This window comes from Coregonus lavaretus (genome assembly GCF_964263955.1).
Source record: "Coregonus lavaretus genome assembly, contig: HAP1_SCAFFOLD_808, whole genome shotgun sequence".
Classification (NCBI taxonomy): domain Eukaryota; kingdom Metazoa; phylum Chordata; class Actinopteri; order Salmoniformes; family Salmonidae; genus Coregonus; species Coregonus lavaretus.
Window position 1 is genome coordinate 193,950 of NW_028162377.1, and position 19,867 is coordinate 213,816.

The window sequence follows — 19,867 nt, forward strand, 5'->3', positions numbered from 1 at the left end:
AGAGAGAGAGAGGAGTGTTACACAGACAGAGAGAGAGAGAGAGAGAGAGGAGTGTTACACAGACAGAGAGAGAGAGAGGAGTGTTACACAGACAGAGAGAGAGAGGAGTGTTACACAGACAGAGAGAGAGAGGAGTGTTACACAGACAGAGAGAGAGAGGAGTGTTACACAGACAGAGAGAGAGAGAGGAGTGTTACACAGACAGAGAGAGAGAGAGGAGTGTTACACAGACAGAGAGAGAGAGGAGTGTTACACAGACAGAGAGAGAGAGAGGAGTGTTACACAGACAGAGAGAGAGAGAGGAGTGTTACACAGACAGAGAGAGAGAGAGGAGTGTTACACAGACAGAGAGAGAGAGAGAGAGGAGTGTTACACAGACAGAGAGAGAGAGAGAGAGAGAGAGAGGAGTGTTACACAGACAGAGAGAGAGAGAGGAGTGTTACACAGACAGAGAGAGAGGAGTGTTACACAGAGAGAGAGAGAGAGAGGAGTGTTACACAGACAGAGAGAGAGAGAGGAGTGTTACACAGACAGAGAGAGAGAGAGGAGTGTTACACAGAGAGAGAGAGAGAGAGGAGTGTTACACAGACAGAGAGAGAGAGAGGAGTGTTACACAGACAGAGAGAGAGAGAGGAGTGTTACACAGAGAGAGAGAGAGGAGTGTTACACAGACAGAGAGAGAGAGAGGAGTGTTACACAGACAGAGAGAGAGAGAGGAGTGTTACACAGACAGAGAGAGAGAGAGGAGTGTTACACAGAGAGAGAGAGAGAGAGGAGTGTTACACAGACAGAGAGAGGAGTGTTACACAGAGAGAGAGAGAGGAGTGTTACACAGACAGAGAGAGAGAGGAGTGTTACACAGACAGAGAGAGAGAGAGGAGTGTTACACAGAGAGAGAGGAGTGTTACACAGACAGAGAGAGAGAGAGGAGTATTACACAGAGAGAGAGGAGTGTTACACAGAGAGAGAGGAGTGTTACACAGACAGAGAGAGAGAGAGGAGTGTTACACAGACAGAGAGAGAGAGAGGAGTGTTACACAGAGAGAGAGGAGTGTTACACAGACAGAGAGAGAGAGAGGAGTATTACACAGACAGAGAGAGAGAGAGGAGTGTTACACAGACAGAGAGAGAGAGAGGAGTGTTACACAGACAGAGAGAGAGGAGTGTTACACAGACAGAGAGAGAAAGGGAGACTCAGAGACGTACTGTATACAAACAGACATGCATACTTCGTGATAAGAGCTGTTAGGTTACCTGCGTCAGTGGAAGCACTGTTCTTGACAGGGAGACATGTGACATTACAGGAGTACCACAGATCAGTATAAATCACACTGCCTCCTGGAGCAGAGATCACCCACCATGCCTAGAGAGGACAGGAAGTAGCTATCAAATATATGACAAGACACTGTGGAACAGGACACACCCCCTACATGAATATGTACAGTGCTTTCGGAAAGTATTCAGACCCCTTGAATTTTTCCAGACTTATTTTCCCTCATCACTCTACACACAATACCCCATAATGACAAAGCAAAAACAGGTTTTTAGACATTTTTGCAAATGTATTAAAACTACAAAAACTGAAATATTACATTTACGTAAGTATTCAGACCCTTTTACTCAGTACTTTGTTGAAGCACCTTTGGCAGCGATTACAGCCTCGAGTCTTCTTGGGTATGACGCTACAAGCTTGGTACACCCGAGTGGCGCAGCGGTCTAAGGCACTGCATCTCAGTGCTTGAGGCGTCACTACAGACCCCCCTGGTTCGATTCCAGGCTGTATCACAACCGGCCATGATTGGGAGTCCCATAGGGCGGCGCACAATTGGCCCAGTGTCGTCCGGGTTTGTACAGGCCGTCATTGTAAATAAGAATTTGTTCTTAACTGACTTGCCTAGTTAAATAAAGGTAAAATAAATAAATAAAATACATTTGGGGAGTTTCTCCCGTTCTTCTCTGCAGATCCTCTCAAGCTCTGTCAGGTTGGATGGGAAGCTTCGCTGCAATTTTCAGGTTTCTCCAGAGATGTTTGATCGGGTTCAAGTCCGGGCTCTGGCTGGGCCACTCAAGGACATTCAGAGACTTGTCCCGAAGCCACTCCTGCGTTGTCTTGGCTGTGTGCTTAGGGTCGTTGTCCTGTTGGAAGGTGAACCTTCGCCCCAGTCTCAGGTCCTGAGCGCTCTGGAGCAGGTTTTCATCAAGGATCTCTCTGTACTTTGCTCCGTTCATCTTTCCCTCAACCCTGATTAGTCTCCCAGTCCCTGCCGCTGAAAAACATCCCCACAGCATGATGCTGCCACCACCATGCTTCACCGTAGGGATGGTGCCAGGTTTCCTCCAGATGTGACGCTTGGCTTTCAGGCCAAAGAGTTCAATCTTGGTTTCATCAGAGCAGAGAATCTTGTTTCTCATGGTCTGAGAGCCTTTAGGTGCCTTTTGGCAAACTCCAAGCGGCCTGTCATGTGCCTTTTACTGAGGAGTGGCTTCCGTCTTGCCACTCTACTATAAAGGCCTGATTGGTAGAGTGATGCAGAGATGGTTGTCCTTCTGGAAGGTTCTCCCATCTCCACAGAGGAACTCTGGAGCTCTGTCAGAGTGACCATTGGGTTCTTGGTCACTTCCCTGACCAATGCCCTTCTCCCCCGATTGCTCAGTTTGGCCGGGCGGCCAGCTCTAGGAAGAGTCTTGGAGGTTCCAAACTTATTCCATTTAAGAATGATGGAGGCCACTGTGTTCTTGGGGACCTCCAATGCTGGTACCCTTCCCCAGATCTGTGCCTCGACACAATCCTGTCTCGGAGCTCTACGGACAATTCCTTCGACCTCATGAGCTCAATTTCGAGTCTCATAGCAAAGGGTCTGAATACTTATGTAAATAATTTCTGTTTTTTATTTTTAATAAATTTGCAAAAAATCCTAAACTGTTTTTCGCTTTGCATTATGGGGTATTGTGTGTAGATTGATGAGGAGCATTTTTTATTTAATCAATTTTCGAATAAGGCTGTAACGTAACAAAATGTGGAAAAAGTCATGGGGTCTGAATACTTTCCGAATGCACTGTATGCATGCATTAACTGACTTTTGGACAAAGAGCTGGGTATGTACTGTACATTGTTGATGGTGCTGATGAAGAGGAGGATGCCTGAGATGACGTGGAAGAGGATAATGAAGGTTAATATCACCAACATGTCTGTCTGTCTGTCTGTCTGTCTGTTACACAGGAACCTAATGAGAGATGGAGGGAGAGAGAGAGACAGGGAGAGAGAGAGAGAGACAGGGAGAGAGAGAGAGAAAGAGAGAGAGAGAGAGAGAGAGAGATGGAGAGATGGAGAGATGGAGAGATAGAGATTATATAGAGGTTATATAGTTCACACACACTTCAATAATACTGTGTAAATAATACCCTGTAAATAATACCCTGTTAATAATACCGTGTAAATAATACCCTGTTAATAATGATACATCCGCAAACTCCCTGTGTGAACTACAACAGGATCCATTCCTGTGGTTCTGTGGGACTGGGTCTGTGTGTGAACGACAACAGGATCCATTCCTGTGGTTCAGTAGACTGGGTCTGTGTGTGAACTACAACAGGATCCATTCCTGTGGTTCTGTAGACTGGGTCTGTGTGTGAACTACAACAGGATCCATTCCTGTGGTTCTGTGGGACTGGGTCTGTGTGTGAACTACAACAGGATCCATTCCTGTGGTTCTGTAGACTGGGTCTGTGTGTGAACTACAACAGGATCCATTCCTGTGGTTCTGTAGACTGGGTCTGTGTGTGAACTACAACAGGATCCATTCCTGTGGTTCTGTGGGACTGGGTCTGTGTGTGAACTACAACAGGATCCATTCCTGTGGTTCTGTGGGACTGGGTCTGTTGTGTGAAAGCTGACCAGTACCAGAACCTCCAGTGTCTGGATTTGTCTTTCATCACTAATCATAATGCTAAGAGGAAACTCAATCCTAACTACAGCTACAGCTTTCCTTTATACCTGGGACAATCAACAGATCACTAACGATGACTAATGAGTCACTGGTAAAGACAATCAACAGATCAGTAACGATGACAATGAGTCACTGGTAAAGACAATCAACAGATCAGTAACGATGACTAATGAGTCACTGGTAAAGACAATCAACAGATCAGTAATGATGACTAATGAGTCACTGGTAAAGACAATCAACAGATCAGTAATGATGACTAATGAGTCACTAGTAAAGACAATCAACAGATCAGTAATGATGACTAATGAGTCACTGGTAAAGACAATCAACAGATCAGTAATGATGACTAATGAGTCACTAGTAAAGACAATCAACAGATCAGTAATGATGACTAATGAGTCACTGGTAAAGACGATTAACAGATCAGTAATGATGACTAAGGAGACACTAGAAAAGACAATCAACAGATCAGTAATGATGACTAAGGAGACACTGGTAAAGACAATCAACAGATCAGTAATGATGACTAAGGAGATACTAGTAAAGACAATCAACAGATCAGTAATGATGACTAAGGAGATACTAGTAAAGACAATCAACAGATCAGAAATGATGACTAAGGAGATACTAGTAAAGACAATCATAGAGGTCTGGAGAAAACAAGTGTGGTTAAATTTGACACACTGCCAATCTAAATGCTCACACACACACACATCTCTCTCTCTCTCTATTCCAATTCAAAGGGCTTTATTGACATGGGAAACATATGTTTACATTGCCAAAGCAAGTGAAAAAAGACAGGAAATAAACAAATCAGAAATGAACATTAAACATTACAATCAACGTTGTAAAAAAATATAGACATTTCAAATGTTATAGTATTGGCTGTGTCCAGTGTTGTAAACGGATAAATACAGGCTGTATTTACAATGTTGTTTGTGCTCCACCGGCTGCAACACGGGCCACAAATCGTGTTGCTGTGGCGGCACACTGTGGTATTTCACCCAATAGATTTTGGGGAATTTATCAAGATCGTTTTTTTTTTTTTTTTCAAATTCTTTGCAGGGTCTGATGGGAAATACAGCGCATTCGGGAAAGTATTCAGACCCCTTTTTTATTTTTTTCCACATTTTGTTTACGTTACAACCTTATTCTAAAAATGGATTAAATAAATAAAAAATATTCATCAATCTACACACAATACGCCATAATGACAAAGCGAAAAACTGGTTTGCGAATGTATTAAAAAGAAAACACACCTGTGTGCCCTCAGGCCCCTCCCCCCTCCTCCACCACCACTACTGCATATCTACAGTACATACATCCATGGATGTGTGTGTGTAGTGCGTGTTATCGCGTGTGTTGGTCTCCCGTGTAGCTCAGTTGGTTAGAGCGTGGCGCTTGCAACGCCAGGGTTGTGGGTTCGATTCCCACGGGGGGGGGGCAGTATGAAAAATGTATGCACTAACTGTAAGTCGCTCTGGATAAGAGCGTCTGCTAAAATGACAAAAATGTGTGTGTGTCTGTGCCTATGTTTGTGTTGCTTCACAGTCCCCGCAGTGTGTTGTGAAATCTGTGAATGTATTGTAATGTTTTTTTTTTGTTTGTTTTGTATAAACTGCCTTAATTTTGCTGGACCCCAGGAAGAGTAGCTGCTGCCTTGGCGGGAACTAATGGGGATCCATAATAAACCCCAGGAAGAGTAGCTGCTGCCTTGGCAGGAACTAATGGGGATCCATAATAAACCCCAGGAAGAGTAGCTGCTGCCTTGGCAGGAACTAATGGGGATCCATAATAAACCCCAGGAAGAGTAGCTGCTGCCTTGGCGGGAACTAATGGGGATCCATAATAAACCCCAGGAAGAGTAGCTGCTGCCTTGGCAGGAACTAATGGGGATCCATAATAAACCCCAGGAAGAGTAGCTGCTGCCTTGGCAGGAACTAATGGGGATCCATAATAAACCCCAGGAAGAGTAGCTGCTGCCTTGGCAGGAACTAATGGGGATCCATAATAAACCCCAGGAAGAGTAGCTGCTGCCTTGGCAGGAACTAATGGGGATCCATAATAAACCCCAGGAAGAGTAGCTGCTGCCTTGGCAGGAACTAATGGGGATCCATAATAAACCCCAGGAAGAGTAGCTGCTGCCTTGGCAGGAACTAATGGGGATCCATAATAAACCCCAGGAAGAGTAGCTGCTGCCTTGGCAGGAACTAATGGGGATCCATAATAAACCCCAGGAAGAGTAGCTGCTGCCTTGGCAGGAACTAATGGGGATCCATAATAAACCCCAGGAAGAGTAGCTGCTGCCTTGGCAGGAACTAATGGGGATCCATAATAAACCCCAGGAAGAGTAGCTGCTGCCTTGGCAGGAACTAATGGGGATCCATAATAAACCCCAGGAAGAGTAGCTGCTGCCTTGGCAGGAACTAATGGGGATCCATAATAAACCCCCAGGAAGAGTAGCTGCTGCCTTGGCGGGAACTAATGGGGATCCATAATAAACCCCAGGAAGAGTAGCTGCTGCCTTGGCAGGAACTAATGGGGATCCATAATAAACCCCCAGGAAGAGTAGCTGCTGCCTTGGCGGGAACTAATGGGGATCCATAATAAACCCCAGGAAGAGTAGCTGCTGCCTTGGCAGGAACTAATGGGAGTCCATAATAAACCCCCAGGAAGAGTAGCTGCTGCCTTGGCGGGAACTAATGGGGATCCATAATAAACCCCAGGAAGAGTAGCTGCTGCCTTGGCAGGAACTAATCGGGGTCCATAATAAACCCCCAGGAAGAGTAGCTGCTGCCTTGGCGGGAACTAATGGGGATCCATAATAAACCCCAGGAAGAGTAGCTGCTGCCTTGGCAGGAACTAATGGGGATCCATAATAAACCCCAGGAAGAGTAGCTGCTGCCTTGGCAGGAACTAATGGGGATCCATAATAAACCCCCAGGAAGAGTAGCTGCTGCCTTGGCAGGAACTAATGGGGATCCATAATAAACCCCAGGAAGAGTAGCTGCTGCCTTGGCAGGAACTAATGGGGGTCCATAATAAACCCCCAGGAAGAGTAGCTGCTGCCTTGGCGGGAACTAATGGGGGTCCATAATAAACCCCCAGGAAGAGTAGCTGCTGCCTTGGTGGGAACTAATGGGGATTCATAATAAATACAAATACAACGACGCCTCCCTGCTGTGCTCTTTTGGCCCTGAGGCACATTCTTGTCAGCAGTAATGTATTTCGGCAGGTGAACACCACCGGTGGCAGGAGTAGAGGGGTGAAGATGAAGGGGGCTGTACTCTCCAGTCATGTCCAGCTGAGGTCCTGGCTGCCTTTTCAGTCGACATGTTGGTGGAAGTGGCTCCACATCATCTTCTGGGCTGGCCTCTTCACACCTCTAGATGGCCCGGGCGGGGGGAGGTGTGGAGCCAGAGATGGAGGGGCGGGGGGAGGTGTGGAGCCAGAGATGGAGGGGCGGGGGTCAGGCTGGCCTCTTCACACCTCTAGATGGCCCGGTCGGGGGGAGGTGTGGAGCCAGAGATGGAGGGGCGGGGGTCAGGCTGGCCTCTTCACACCTCTAGATGGCCCGGTCGGGGGGAGGTGTGGAGCCAGAGATGGAGGGGCGGGGGTCAGGCTGGCCTCTTCACACCTCTAGATGGCCCGGGCGGGGGGAGGTGTGGAGCCAGAGACAGCACCTCTTCACACCTCTAGATGGCCGGGGGGGGGGGGGGGGGGGGGGGGGGGGGGGGGGGGTGTGGAGCCAGAGATGGCAGCAGCGGGGGTCAGGCTGAATAAATAGAAAAATTCAGTAAGAATCATTTTACGGATGAGCCCTGTATCAGTACATCAAATAAACAACACATATCTATAAACATATATATATTATATAGAGTAGGGGGAACCCAACCACTGTGGTGAAGTGTGTGTACCAATGGTAAATAAGGCTGGTGAGGGGAGGACGGCTCGTAGTGGTGGCCGGGGTGGGGTGAGTGGGATGGGGAGGACGGCTCGTAGTGGTGAGTGGGATGGGGAGGACGGCTCGTAGTGGTGGCCGGGGTGGGGTGAGTGGGATGGGGAGGACGGCTCGTAGTGGTGGCCGGGGTGGGATGGGATGAGGAGGACGGCTCGTAGTGGTGGCCGGGGTGGGGTGGGGAGGACGGCTCGTAGTGGTGGCCGGGGTGGGGTGAGTGGGATGGGGAGGACGGCTCGTAGTGGTGGCCGGGGTGGGGTGAGTGGAATGGGGAGGACGGCTCGTAGTGGTGGCCGGGGTGGGGTGAGTGGAATGAGGAGGACGGCTCGTAGTGGTGGCCGGGGTGGGGTGGGGAGGACGGCTCGTAGTGGTGGCCGGGGTGGGGTGAGTGGGATGGGGAGGACGGCTCGTAGTGGTGGCCGGGGTGGGGTGAGTGGGATGGGGAGGACGGCTCGTAGTGGTGGCCGGGGTGGGGTGAGTGGGATGGGGAGGACGGCTCGTAGTGGTGGCCGGGGTGGGGTGAGTGGGATGGGGAGGATGCCTCGTAGTGGTGGCCGGGGTGGGGTGAGTGGGATGGGGAGGACGCCTCGTAGTGGTGGCCAGGGTGGGGTGAGTGGGATGGGGAGGACGGCTCGTAGTGGTGGCCGGGGTGGGGTGGGGAGGACGGCTCGTAGTGGTGGCCGGGGTGGGGTGAGTGGAATGGGGAGGACGGCTCGTAGTGGTGGCCGGGGTGGGATGGGGAGGACGGCTCGTAGTGGTGGCCGGGGTGGGGTGAGTGGAATGGGGAGGACGGCTCGTAGTGGTGGCCGGGGTGGGGTGGGGAGGACGGCTCGTAGTGGTGGCCGGGGTGGGATGGGGAGGACGGCTCGTAGTGGTGGCCGGGGTGGGGTGAGTGGGATGGGGAGGACAGCTCGTAGTGGTGGCCGGGGTGGGATGAGTGGAATGGGGAGGACGGCTCGTAGTGGTGGCCGGGGTGGGATGGGGAGGACGGCTCGTAGTGGTGGCCGGGGTGGGGTGGGGAGGACGGCTCGTAGTGGTGGCCGGGGTGGGATGAGTGGGATGGGGAGGACGGCTCGTAGTGGTGGCCGGGGTGGGGTGAGTGGGATGGGGAGGACGGCTCGTAGTGGTGGCCGGGGTGGGATGGGGAGGACGGCTCGTAGTGGTGGACGGGGTGGGGTGGGGAGGACGGCTCGTAGTGGTGGCCGGGGTGGGGTGAGTGGGATGGGGAGGACGCCTCGTAGTGGTGGCCGGGGTGGGATGGGGAGGACGGCTCGTAGTGGTGGCCGGGGTGGGGTGGGGAGGACGGCTCGTAGTGGTGGCCGGGGTGGGATGAGTGGGATGGGGAGGACGGCTCGTAGTGGTGGCCGGGGTGGGGTGAGTGGGATGGGGAGGACGGCTCGTAGTGGTGGCCGGGGTGGGGTGAGTGGGATGGGGATGACGGCTCGTAGTGGTGGCCGGGGCTGGGATGGGGAGGACGGCTCGTAGTGGTGGCCGGGGTGGGGTGGGGAGGACGGCTCGTAGTGGTGGCCGGGGTGGGATGGGGAGGACGGCTCGTAGTGGTGGCCGGGGTGGGATGGGGAGGACGGCTCGTAGTGGTGGCCGGGGTGGGGTGAGTGGAATGGGGAGGACGGCTCGTAGTGGTGGCCGGGGTGGGGTGGGGAGGACGGCTCGTAGTGGTGGCCGGGGTGGGGTGAGTGGGATGGGGAGGACGGCTCGTAGTGGTGGCCGGGGTGGGGTGAGTGGAATGGGGAGGACGGCTCGTAGTGGTGGCCGGGGTGGGATGGGGAGGACGGCTCGTAGTGGTGGCCGGGGTGGGGTGAGTGGGATGGGGAGGACGGCTCGTAGTGGTGGCCGGGGTGGGGTGAGTGGAATGGGGAGGACGGCTCGTAGTGGTGGCCGGGGTGGGGCGAGTGGGATGGGGAGGACGGCTCGTAGTGGTGGCCAGGGTGGGGCGAGTGGGATGGGGAGGACGGCTCGTAGTGGTGGCCGGGGTGGGGTGAGTGGGATGGGGAGGACGGCTCGTAGTGGTGGCCGGGGTGGGGTGAGTGGGATGGGGAGGACGGCTCGTAGTGGTGGCCGGGGTGGGGTGAGTGGGATGGGGAGGACGGCTCGTAGTGGTGGCCGGGGTGGGGTGAGTGGGATGGGGAGGACGGCTCGTAGTGGTGGCCAGGGTGGGGTGGGGAGGACGGCTCGTAGTGGTGGCCGGGGTGGGGTGAGTGGAATGGGGAGGACGGCTCGTAGTGGTGGCCGGGGTGGGGTGGGGAGGACGGCTCGTAGTGGTGGCCGGGGTGGGGTGAGTGGGATGGGGAGGACGGCTCGTAGTGGTGGCCGGGGTGGGGTGAGTGGGATGGGGAGGACGGCTCGTAGTGGTGGCCGGGGTGGGGTGAGTGGGATGGGGAGGACGGCTCGTAGTGGTGGCCGGGGTGGGGTGAGTGGGATGGGAAGGACGGCTCGTAGTGGTGGCCGGGGTGGGGTGAGTGGGATGGGGAGGACGGCTCGTAGTGGTGGCCGGGGTGGGGTGAGTGGAATGGGGAGGACGGCTCGTAGTGGTGGCCGGGGTGGGGTGAGTGGAATGGGGAGGACGGCTCGTAGTGGTGGCCGGGGTGGGGTGAGTGGGATGGGGAGGACGGCTCGTAGTGGTGGCCGGGGTGGGGTGAGTGGAATGGGGAGGACGGCTCGTAGTGGTGGCCGGGGTGGGGTGAGTGGGATGGCGGAGGACGGCTCGTAGTGGTGGCCGGGGTGGGGTGAGTGGGATGGGGAGGACGGCTCATAGTGGTGGCCGGGGTGGGGTGAGTGGAATGGGATGGGGAGGACGGCTCGTAGTGGTGGCCGGGGTGGGGTGAGTGGAATGGGATGGGGAGGACGGCTCGTAGTGGTGGCCGGGGTGGGGTGAGTGGGATTGGGAGGACGGCTCGTAGTGGTGGCCGGGGTGGGGTGAGTGGGATGGGGAGGACGGCCTCGTAGTGGTGGCCGGGTGGGGCGAGTGGAATGGGATGGGGAGGACGGCTCGTAGTGGTGGCCGGGGTGGGGTGAGTGGAATGGGATGGAGAGGACGGCTCGTAGTGGTGGCCGGGTGGGGTGAGTGGGATTGGGAGGACGGCTCGTAGTGGTGGCCGGGGTGGGGTGAGTGGGATGGGGAGGACGGCTCGTAGTGGTGGCCGGGGTGGGGTGAGTGGGATGGGGAGGACGGCTCGTAGTGGTGGCCGGGGTGGGGTGAGTGGGATGGGGAGGACGCCTCGTAGTGGTGGCCGGGGTGGGATGAGTGGAATGGGGAGGACGGCTCGTAGTGGTGGCCGGGGTGGGGTGAGTGGGATGGGGAGGACGGCTCGTAGTGGTGGCCGGGGTGGGGTGAGTGGAATGGGGAGGACGGCTCGTAGTGGTGGCCGGGGTGGGGTGAGTGGGATGGGGAGGACGGCTCGTAGTGGTGGCCGGGGTGAGTGGGATGGGATGGGGAGGACGCCTCGTAGTGGTGGCCGGGGTGGGGTGAGTGGAATGGGGAGGACGGCTCGTAGTGGTGGCCGGGGTGGGGTGAGTGGGATGGGGAGGACGGCTCGTAGTGGTGGCCGGGATGGGGTGAGTGGGATGGGGAGGACGCCTCGTAGTGGTGGCCGGGGTGGGGTGAGTGGAATGGGGAGGACGCCTCGTAGTGGTGGCCGGGGTGGGGTGAGTGGGATGGGGAGGACGCCTCGTAGTGGTGGCCGGGATGGGGTGAGTGGGATGGGGAGGACGGCTCGTAGTGGTGGCCGGGGTGGGGTGAGTGGGATGGGGAGGACGCCTCGTAGTGGTGGCCGGGGTGGGGTGAGTGGGATGGGGAGGACGCCTCGTAGTGGTGGCCGGGGTGGGGTGAGTGGAATGGGGAGGACGGCTCGTAGTGGTGGCCGGGGTGGGATGGGGAGGACGGCTCGTAGTGGTGGCCGGGGTGGGGTGAGTGGAATGGGGAGGACGGCTCGTAGTGGTGGCCGGGGTGGGGTGAGTGGGATGGGGAGGACGGCTCGTAGTGGTGGCCGGGGTGGGGTGAGTGGGATGGTATCAAGCACATGGTTTTCGTCTGTTTGGTGCTGTTCCATTCCGGCCGTTGTTGTGGGCCGTCCTCCCGTCACCAGCCCCCACTGGCTTTTATTTATTTATATATATATATATACAGTGCCTTGCAAAAGTATTCATCCCCCTTGGCTTCCAGAGATTTGAGACTGGGACGGAGGTTCACCTTCCAGCAGGACAATGACCCTAAGCATACTGCTAAAGCAACACTCGAGTGGTTTAAGGGGAAACATTTTAATGTCTTGGAATGGCCTAGTCAAAGCCCAGACCTCAATCCAATTGAGAATCTGTGGTATGACTTAAACATTGCTGTACACCAGCAGAACACATCCAAGTTGAAGGAGCTGGAGCAGTTTTGCCTTGAAGAATGGGCAAAAATCCCAGTGGCTAGATGTGCCAAGCTTATAGAGACATACCCCAAGAGACCTGCAGCTGTAATTGCTGCAAAAGGTGGCTCTACAAAGTATTGACTTTGGGGGGGTGAATAGTTATGCACGCTCAAGTTTTTTTAAACGAATTCCTTGTTTGTTTCACACAAAAACATTTGTTGCATCTTCAAAGTGGTAGGCATGTTGTGTAAATCAAATGATACAAACCCCCCCAAAATCTATTTTAATTCCAGGTTGTAAGGCAACAAAATATTTCATTAGTGATTATATATCAATGATATCTAGCAATCAAAGGAAAAAAATCTCAAAAATATCTCAAATGAATAATATGCAATCATTCAAACAACTGCATTAGCATGAGCAGAAAATAACGTATTTCACTTACCAGTCTAAAGTGGCGTCCTCTCCTTCCAAAAACATATCTTCAGCTGTTGAGTCTAAACTATATTCACTAAGTCCTCATCTACTGGTTCTGTGATACTTTCCCAGTCGATTTCTTCTTTAATCTCGTCCAAATCTGTATACCTGGACTTTGATTTAGCTTAATTTTAACTAAATTAACTTTTCCGCCATATTGTACTTTCAAAATTTGCAGAAAACTTTGCTTACTAAAATGGAGCTGTGCGTAACGCTTCCTTGTTTAGATTTCCAATGGACACTAAACCATGTTGCGCGGGTGCTGAATACAAAGGACCAGCTCATACTCCTGTAAAGCCCAGCTCATTGGCTATCTAGCTAGCAATGTTTCAAAACAATAGGTGGTCATTGGACCAAGATACAGTCAATCAAGTGAACACCACCCGTCTCATCGGCGCGTAATGATGTCGTGTCTTCGTGGCTAAAATTGTTTCTGTATCGGATATACCTAATGCAGAATGACGAAGGCTGGTTACCTTCTGGAGTGTCTGAGGAATAAATAGGAACCTAACTTGACTGGCTGAAACAAGGTTTAGCTTTAGATTTTCACAGATTTCTTTCTTTGCAAGTTGAACGAGTGAGAATATAAAATTGATCGTGCATACAACATTGATCATGTTAGGATATAAAAATTGATTTTATCAAACAAAACTACGCTATATTTTATCTCTGGGACCCTCGGGATAACAAATCAGAGCAAGATTACTGAATGTAAGTACATTATTTACCTTCAGAGGTGAATGTATCAAACCAGTTGCCTCCTCAAACAATAGCATGGTATTTTTTCGCTGTAATTGCTGTAATTTTTTGCTACTGTAAATTGGACACTGCAGTTAGATTAACAAGAATTTAAGCTTTCTGCCCATATAAGACATGTCTATGTCCGTGAAAATTAGCTTTTGTTTACAACATCATTGAGCAACAACTGTCCCGATTTCGGAACACCCATCCAGTAGAGGTTAAGTTATAAACTGAGGATGTTTTTGCAGAATTCTGCATGCAGAGTCTCAATTTGGTGTTTGTCCCATTTTGTGAATTCTTGGTTGGTTCTTGGTTGGTGAGCGGACCCCAGACCTCACAACCATAAAGGGAAATGGGTTCTATAACTGATTGAAGTATTTTAAGCCAGATCCTAATTGAGATGTCAAATTTTATGTTCATTTTGATGGCGCAGAAGGCCCTTCTTGCCTTGTCTCTCAGATCGTTCACAGCTTTGTGGAAGATACCTGTGGCACTGATGTTTAGGGTGAGGTATGTATAGTTTCTTGTGTGCTCTAGGGCAATGGTGTCTTGATGGAATGTTTATTTATGGTCCTGGCAACTGGACCTTTTTTGGAACACCATTATTTTTGTCTTACTGAGATTAACTGTCAGGGCCCAGGTCTGACAGAATCTGTGCAGAAGATCTAGGTGCTGCTGTAGGCCCTCCTTGGTTGGGGACAGAAGCACCAGATCATCAGCAAACATTTGACTTCAGATTCTAATAGGGTGAGGCCGGGTGCTGCACACTGTTCTAGTGCCATCGCCAATTAATTGATATAAATATTGAAGAGGGTGGGGCTCAAGCTGCATCCCTGTCTCACCCCTCGGGCCCGAGGAAAGAAATGTGTTTTATTTGTCAATTTTAACAGCACACTTGTTGTTTGTGTACATGGATTTCATAATGTTGTATGCTTTACCCCAACACCGCTTTCCATCAATTTGTATAGCAGGCCCTCATGCCAAATTGAGTCAAAAGCTTTATTAAAATAAACAAAGCATGAGAAGACTTTGCCTTTGTTTTGTTTGTTTGTCAATTAGGGTGTGCAGGGTGAATACGTGTTCTGTCATACGGTAATTTGGTAAAAAGCCAATTTGACATTTGCTCAGTACATTGTTTTCGCTGAAGAAATTCACTAGTCTGCTGTTGATGATAATGCAGAGGATTTTCCCAAGGTTGGTGTTGACACATATCCCACGGTAGTTATTGGGGTCAAATTTGTCTCCAATTTTGTGGATTGGGGTGATCAGACCTTGGTTCCAAATATTGGGGAAGATGCCAGAGCTGAGGATGATGTTAAAGAGTTTAAGTATAGCCAATTGGAATTTGTGGTCTGTTTATTTTATAATTTAATATAGTATCCCATCAACACCACAGGCCTTTTTGGGTTGAAGGGTTTGTATTTTGTCCTGTAGTTCATTCCATGTAATTGGAGAATCCATCAGTGGTGGAAAAAGTAACCAATCGTAAAAGTAAAGATACCTTAATAGAAAATGAGTCAAGTAAAACTGAAAGTCACCCAGTAAAATCCTACTTGAGTAAAAGTCTAAAAGTATTTGGTTTTTAAATATACTTAAGTTTCTAAAGTAAAAGTATAAATCATTTCATATTCCTTATATTAAGCAAACCACACGGCACCATTTTCTTGTTTTTTCACACACTCACACACACACTCTCACACACACACACACACACACACACTCTCTCTCTCTCTCTCTCAGGCAGGAGAGGAATTACGTTTCTCCCCTAAAACGGAGACGCAGTAAAAACAGCCCACGAACAGGAACCAGGCCTCTCCAGGAGGTGGGTGAGGGGACGCCATACGGACACACATCTCTGTCTGACTGGGGTGGGGGGAGTGGACAGAGGGAGGGAGGGAGGGAGGGGACAGAGGGAGGGATGGGAGGAGGGAGAACGTAAGAAAAGGAGGGAAAAGCAAACACAACAGAACAGAGTGTTGGGCAGAGAGGAGAGGGGGAGAGAGGAGAGGGGGGCAGAGAGGAGAGGGGGAGAGGAGGAGAGAGGAGAGAGGGGCAGAGAGGAGAGGGGGAGAGAGGGGCAGAGAGGAAGGGCAGAGAGGAGAGGGGCAGAGAGGAGAGGGGGAGAGAGGGGCAGAGAGGAGAGAGGAGAGGAGGAGAGAGGAGAGAGGGGCAGAGAGGAGAGGGGGAGAGAGGGGCAGAGAGGAAGGGCAGAGAGGAGAGGGGCAGAGAGGAGAGGGGCAGAGAGGAGAGGGGGGCAGAGAGGAGAGAGGAGAGGAGGAGAGAGGGGCAGAGAGGAGAGGGGGAGAGAGGGGCAGAGAGGAAGGGCAGAGAGGAGAGGGGCAGAGAGGAGAGGGGCAGAGAGGAGAGGGGGAGAGAGGGGCAGAGAGGAAGGGCAGAGAGGAGAGGGGCAGAGAGGAGAGGGGCAGAGAGGAGAGGAGGAGAGGAGAGAGGAGAGGGGGAGAGAGGGGCAGAGGAGAGAGGAGAGGGGGAGAGAGGGGCAGAGAGGAGAGGGGGAGAGAGGGGCAGAGAGGAGAGGGGGAGAGAGGAGAGGGGGAGAGGAGAGGGGGAGAGAGGAGAGGGGGAGAGAGGGGCAGAGAGGAGAGGGGGAGAGAGGGGCAGAGAGGAGAGGGGGAGAGAGGGGCAGAGAGGAGAGGGGAGAGGAGAGGAGGAGAGAGGAGAGGAGAGGAGGAGAGAGGGGCATAGAGGAGAGGGGGAGAGAGGAGAGGGGGAGAGGAGAGGGGGAGAGAGGGGCAGAGAGAAGAGGGGGAGAGAGGAGAGGGGGAGAGAGGGGCAGAGAGGAGAGGGGGAGAGAGGGGGAGAGAGGGGCAGAGAGGAGAGGGGGAGAGAGGAGAGGGGGAGAGAGGAGAGGGGGAGAGAGGGGCAGAGAGGAGAGGGGGAGAGAGGGGCAGAGAGGAGAGGGGGAGAGAGGGGCAGAGAGGAGAGGGGAGAGGAGAGGAGGAGAGAGGAGAGGAGAGGAGGAGAGAGGGGCATAGAGGAGAGGGGGAGAGAGGAGAGGGGGAGAGGAGAGGGGGAGAGAGGGGCAGAGAGAAGAGGGGGAGAGAGGAGAGGGGGAGAGAGGAGAGGGGCAGAGAGGAGAGGGGGGCAGAGAGGAGAGAGGAGAGGAGGAGAGAGGGGCAGAGAGGAGAGGGGGAGAGAGGGGCAGAGAGGAGAGGGGCAGAGAGGAGAGGGGCAGAGAGGAGAGGGGCAGAGAGGAGAGGGGGAGAGAGGGGCAGAGAGGAAGGGCAGAGAGGAGAGGGGCAGAGAGGAGAGGGGCAGAGAGGAGAGGAGGAGAGGAGAGAGGAGAGGGGGAGAGAGGGGCAGAGGAGAGAGGAGAGGGGGAGAGAGGGGCAGAGAGGAGAGGGGGAGAGAGGGGCAGAGAGGAGAGGGGGAGAGAGGAGAGGGGGAGAGGAGAGGGGGAGAGAGGAGAGGGGGAGAGAGGGGCAGAGAGGAGAGGGGGAGAGAGGGGCAGAGAGGAGAGGGGGAGAGAGGGGCAGAGAGGAGAGGGGAGAGGAGAGGAGGAGAGAGGAGAGGAGAGGAGGAGAGAGGGGCATAGAGGAGAGGGGGAGAGAGGAGAGGGGGAGAGGAGAGGGGGAGAGAGGGGCAGAGAGAAGAGGGGGAGAGAGGAGAGGGGGAGAGAGGGGCAGAGAGGAGAGGGGGAGAGAGGGGGAGAGAGGGGCAGAGAGGAGAGGGGGAGAGAGGAGAGGGGGAGAGAGGAGAGGGGGAGAGAGGGGCAGAGAGGAGAGGGGGAGAGAGGGGCAGAGAGGAGAGGGGGAGAGAGGGGCAGAGAGGAGAGGGGAGAGGAGAGGAGGAGAGAGGAGAGGAGAGGAGGAGAGAGGGGCATAGAGGAGAGGGGGAGAGAGGAGAGGGGGAGAGGAGAGGGGAGAGAGGGGCAGAGAGAAGAGGGGGAGAGAGGAGAGGGGGAGAGAGGGGCAGAGAGGAGAGGGGGAGAGAGGGGGAGAGAGGGGCAGAGAGGAGAGGGGGAGAGAGGAGAGGGGGAGAGAGGGAGAGAGGGGCAGAGAGGAGAGGGGGAGAGAGGGGCAGAGAGGAGAGGGGGAGAGAGGGGCAGAGAGGAGAGGGGGAGAGAGGGGCAGAGAGGAGAGGGGGAGAGAGGGGCAGAGAGGAGAGGGGGAGAGAGGGGCAGAGAGGAGAGGGGGAGAGAGGGGCAGAGAGGAGAGGGGGAGATAAACAGAGAGAGAGTGAGAGACTTGTGTGTGTGTGTGTGTGTGTGTGTGTGTGTGTGTGTGTGTGTGTGTGTGTGTGTGTGTGTGTGTGTGTGTGTGTGTGTTAGTGTATGTTAACAGTACTGTAATTCAGAAGTTGGTATCATAGTCATCAAATCCTCCTAATAGACTGTATGTTAGCAGTAGGCCACTAGCCAGTTCCCTCTTTAGTGGAAAACTTGGATTTCACTTTTAACATCATTTCTTCTCTTTCCATAAAAACACAAAGCCACAGTCTCAACCCAGCCCTCAGATCACACACACACACACACACACACACACACACACACACACACACACACACACACACACACACACACACACACACACACACACACACACACACAGATCCGCTGAAACAGACTTTAGCCATGGAACAAATGATGGAAGTGAGAGAGCTTCCAACAACACTAAGTTCCTTCCATCTTCCACGTGTGTGCATGATCTTGTAGAACCGTTGTTGGTGTCATGGTAACATGAGTCTTCTGTTTGAAGCTTTATTCAACTCTTTATGTCAAACAGAGACAGAGGGACACAGAGAGAGACAGAGAGACACAGAGAGAGACACAGAGAGAGACAGAGAGAGACACAGAGAGAGACAGAGAGAGAGACAGAGAGAGAGAGAGAGAGAGAGAGAGACAGAGACAGAGAGAGAGAGACAGAGAGAGAGAGAGAGAGAGAGAGAGAGAGAGACAGAGACAGAGAGACAGAGAGAGACAGAGAGAGAGAGACAGACAGAGACAGAGACAGAGACAGAGAGAGACAGAGAGAGAGAGACAGACAGAGACAGAGACAGAGACAGAGAGAGAGAGAGAGAGAGAGACAGAGAGAGAGAGAGAGAGAGAGAGAGAGAGACACAGAGAGAGACATCCAGCTACTCACTCACACACACACACAGTTAGTGTTCTCCTCAGTGAGGCTGACTGACAGTGTTCTCCTGACCAGGTATAGAACCTCAGTGAGGCTGACTGACAGTGTTCTCCTGACCAGGTATAGAACCTCAGTGAGGCTGTGACTGACAGTGTTCTCCTGACCAGGTATAGAACCTCAGTGAGGCTGACTGACAGTGTTCTCCTGACCAGGTATAGAACCTCAGTGAGGCTGACTGACAGTGTTCTCCTGACCAGGTATAGAACCTCAGTGAGGCTGACTGACAGTGTTCTCCTGACCAGGTATAGAACCTCAGTGAGGCTGACTGACAGTGTTCTCCTGTCCAGGTATAGAACCTCAGTGAGGCTGACTGACAGTGTTCTCCTGACCAGGTATAGAACCTCAGTGAGGCTGACTGACAGTGTTCTCCTGACCAGGTATAGAACCTCAGTGAGGCTGACTGACAGTGTTCTCCTGACCAGGTATAGAACCTCAGTGAGGCTGACTGACAGTGTTCTCCTGACCAGGTATAGAACCTCAGTGAGGCTGTGACTGACAGTGTTCTCCTGACCAGGTATAGAACCTCAGTGAGGCTGACTGACAGTGTTCTCCTGTCCAGGTATAGAACCTCAGTGAGGCTGACTGACAGTGTTCTCCTGACCAGGTATAGAACCTCAGTGAGGCTGACTGACAGTGTTCTCCTGACCAGGTATAGAACCTCAGTGAGGCTGACTGACAGTGTTCTCCTGACCAGGTATAGAACCTCAGTGAGGCTGACTGACAGTGTTCTCCTGACCAGGTATAGAACCTCAGTGAGGCTGTGACTGACAGTGTTCTCCTGACCAGGTATAGAACCTCAGTGAGGCTGACTGACAGTGTTCTCCTGACCAGGTATAGAACCTCAGTGAGGCTGACTGACAGTGTTCTCCTGTCCAGGTATAGAACCTCAGTGAGGCTGACTGACAGTGTTCTCCTGACCAGGTATAGAACCTCAGTGAGGCTGTGACTGACAGTGTTCTCCTGACCAGGTATGGAACCTCAGTGAGGCTAACTGACAGTGTTCTCCTGACCAGGTATAGAACCTCAGTGAGGCTGACTGACAGTGTTCTCCTGACCAGGTATAGAACCTCAGTGAGGCTGACTGACAGTGTTCTCCTGACCAGGTATGGCACCTTGGTAAGGCTGACTGACAGTGTTCTCCTGACCAGGTATAGAACCTTGGTAAGGCTGACTGACAGTGTTCTCCTGACCAGGTATAGAACCTTGGTAAGGCTGACTGACAGT

At 52.9% G+C, this 19,867-nt stretch overlaps 1 protein-coding gene across 1 annotated transcript in view; it reads right to left on the reverse strand.

Moving 5' to 3' along the window:
• The window catches only part of LOC311119314 (epithelial membrane protein 2-like), a 52,338-nt gene that overhangs the window by 16,691 nt on the left and 15,780 nt on the right, over positions 1-19,867 (reverse strand). The window contains exons 2-3 of the mRNA XM_084194034.1: positions 3,110-3,224; positions 1,255-1,363 (exon numbers count right to left, since the gene is read on the reverse strand). Coding sequence (XP_084050160.1) covers positions 1,255-1,363; positions 3,110-3,187 — 187 coding nt within the window. The 5' untranslated portion in view covers positions 3,188-3,224. The remainder of the gene's footprint in view (positions 1-1,254; positions 1,364-3,109; positions 3,225-19,867) is intronic.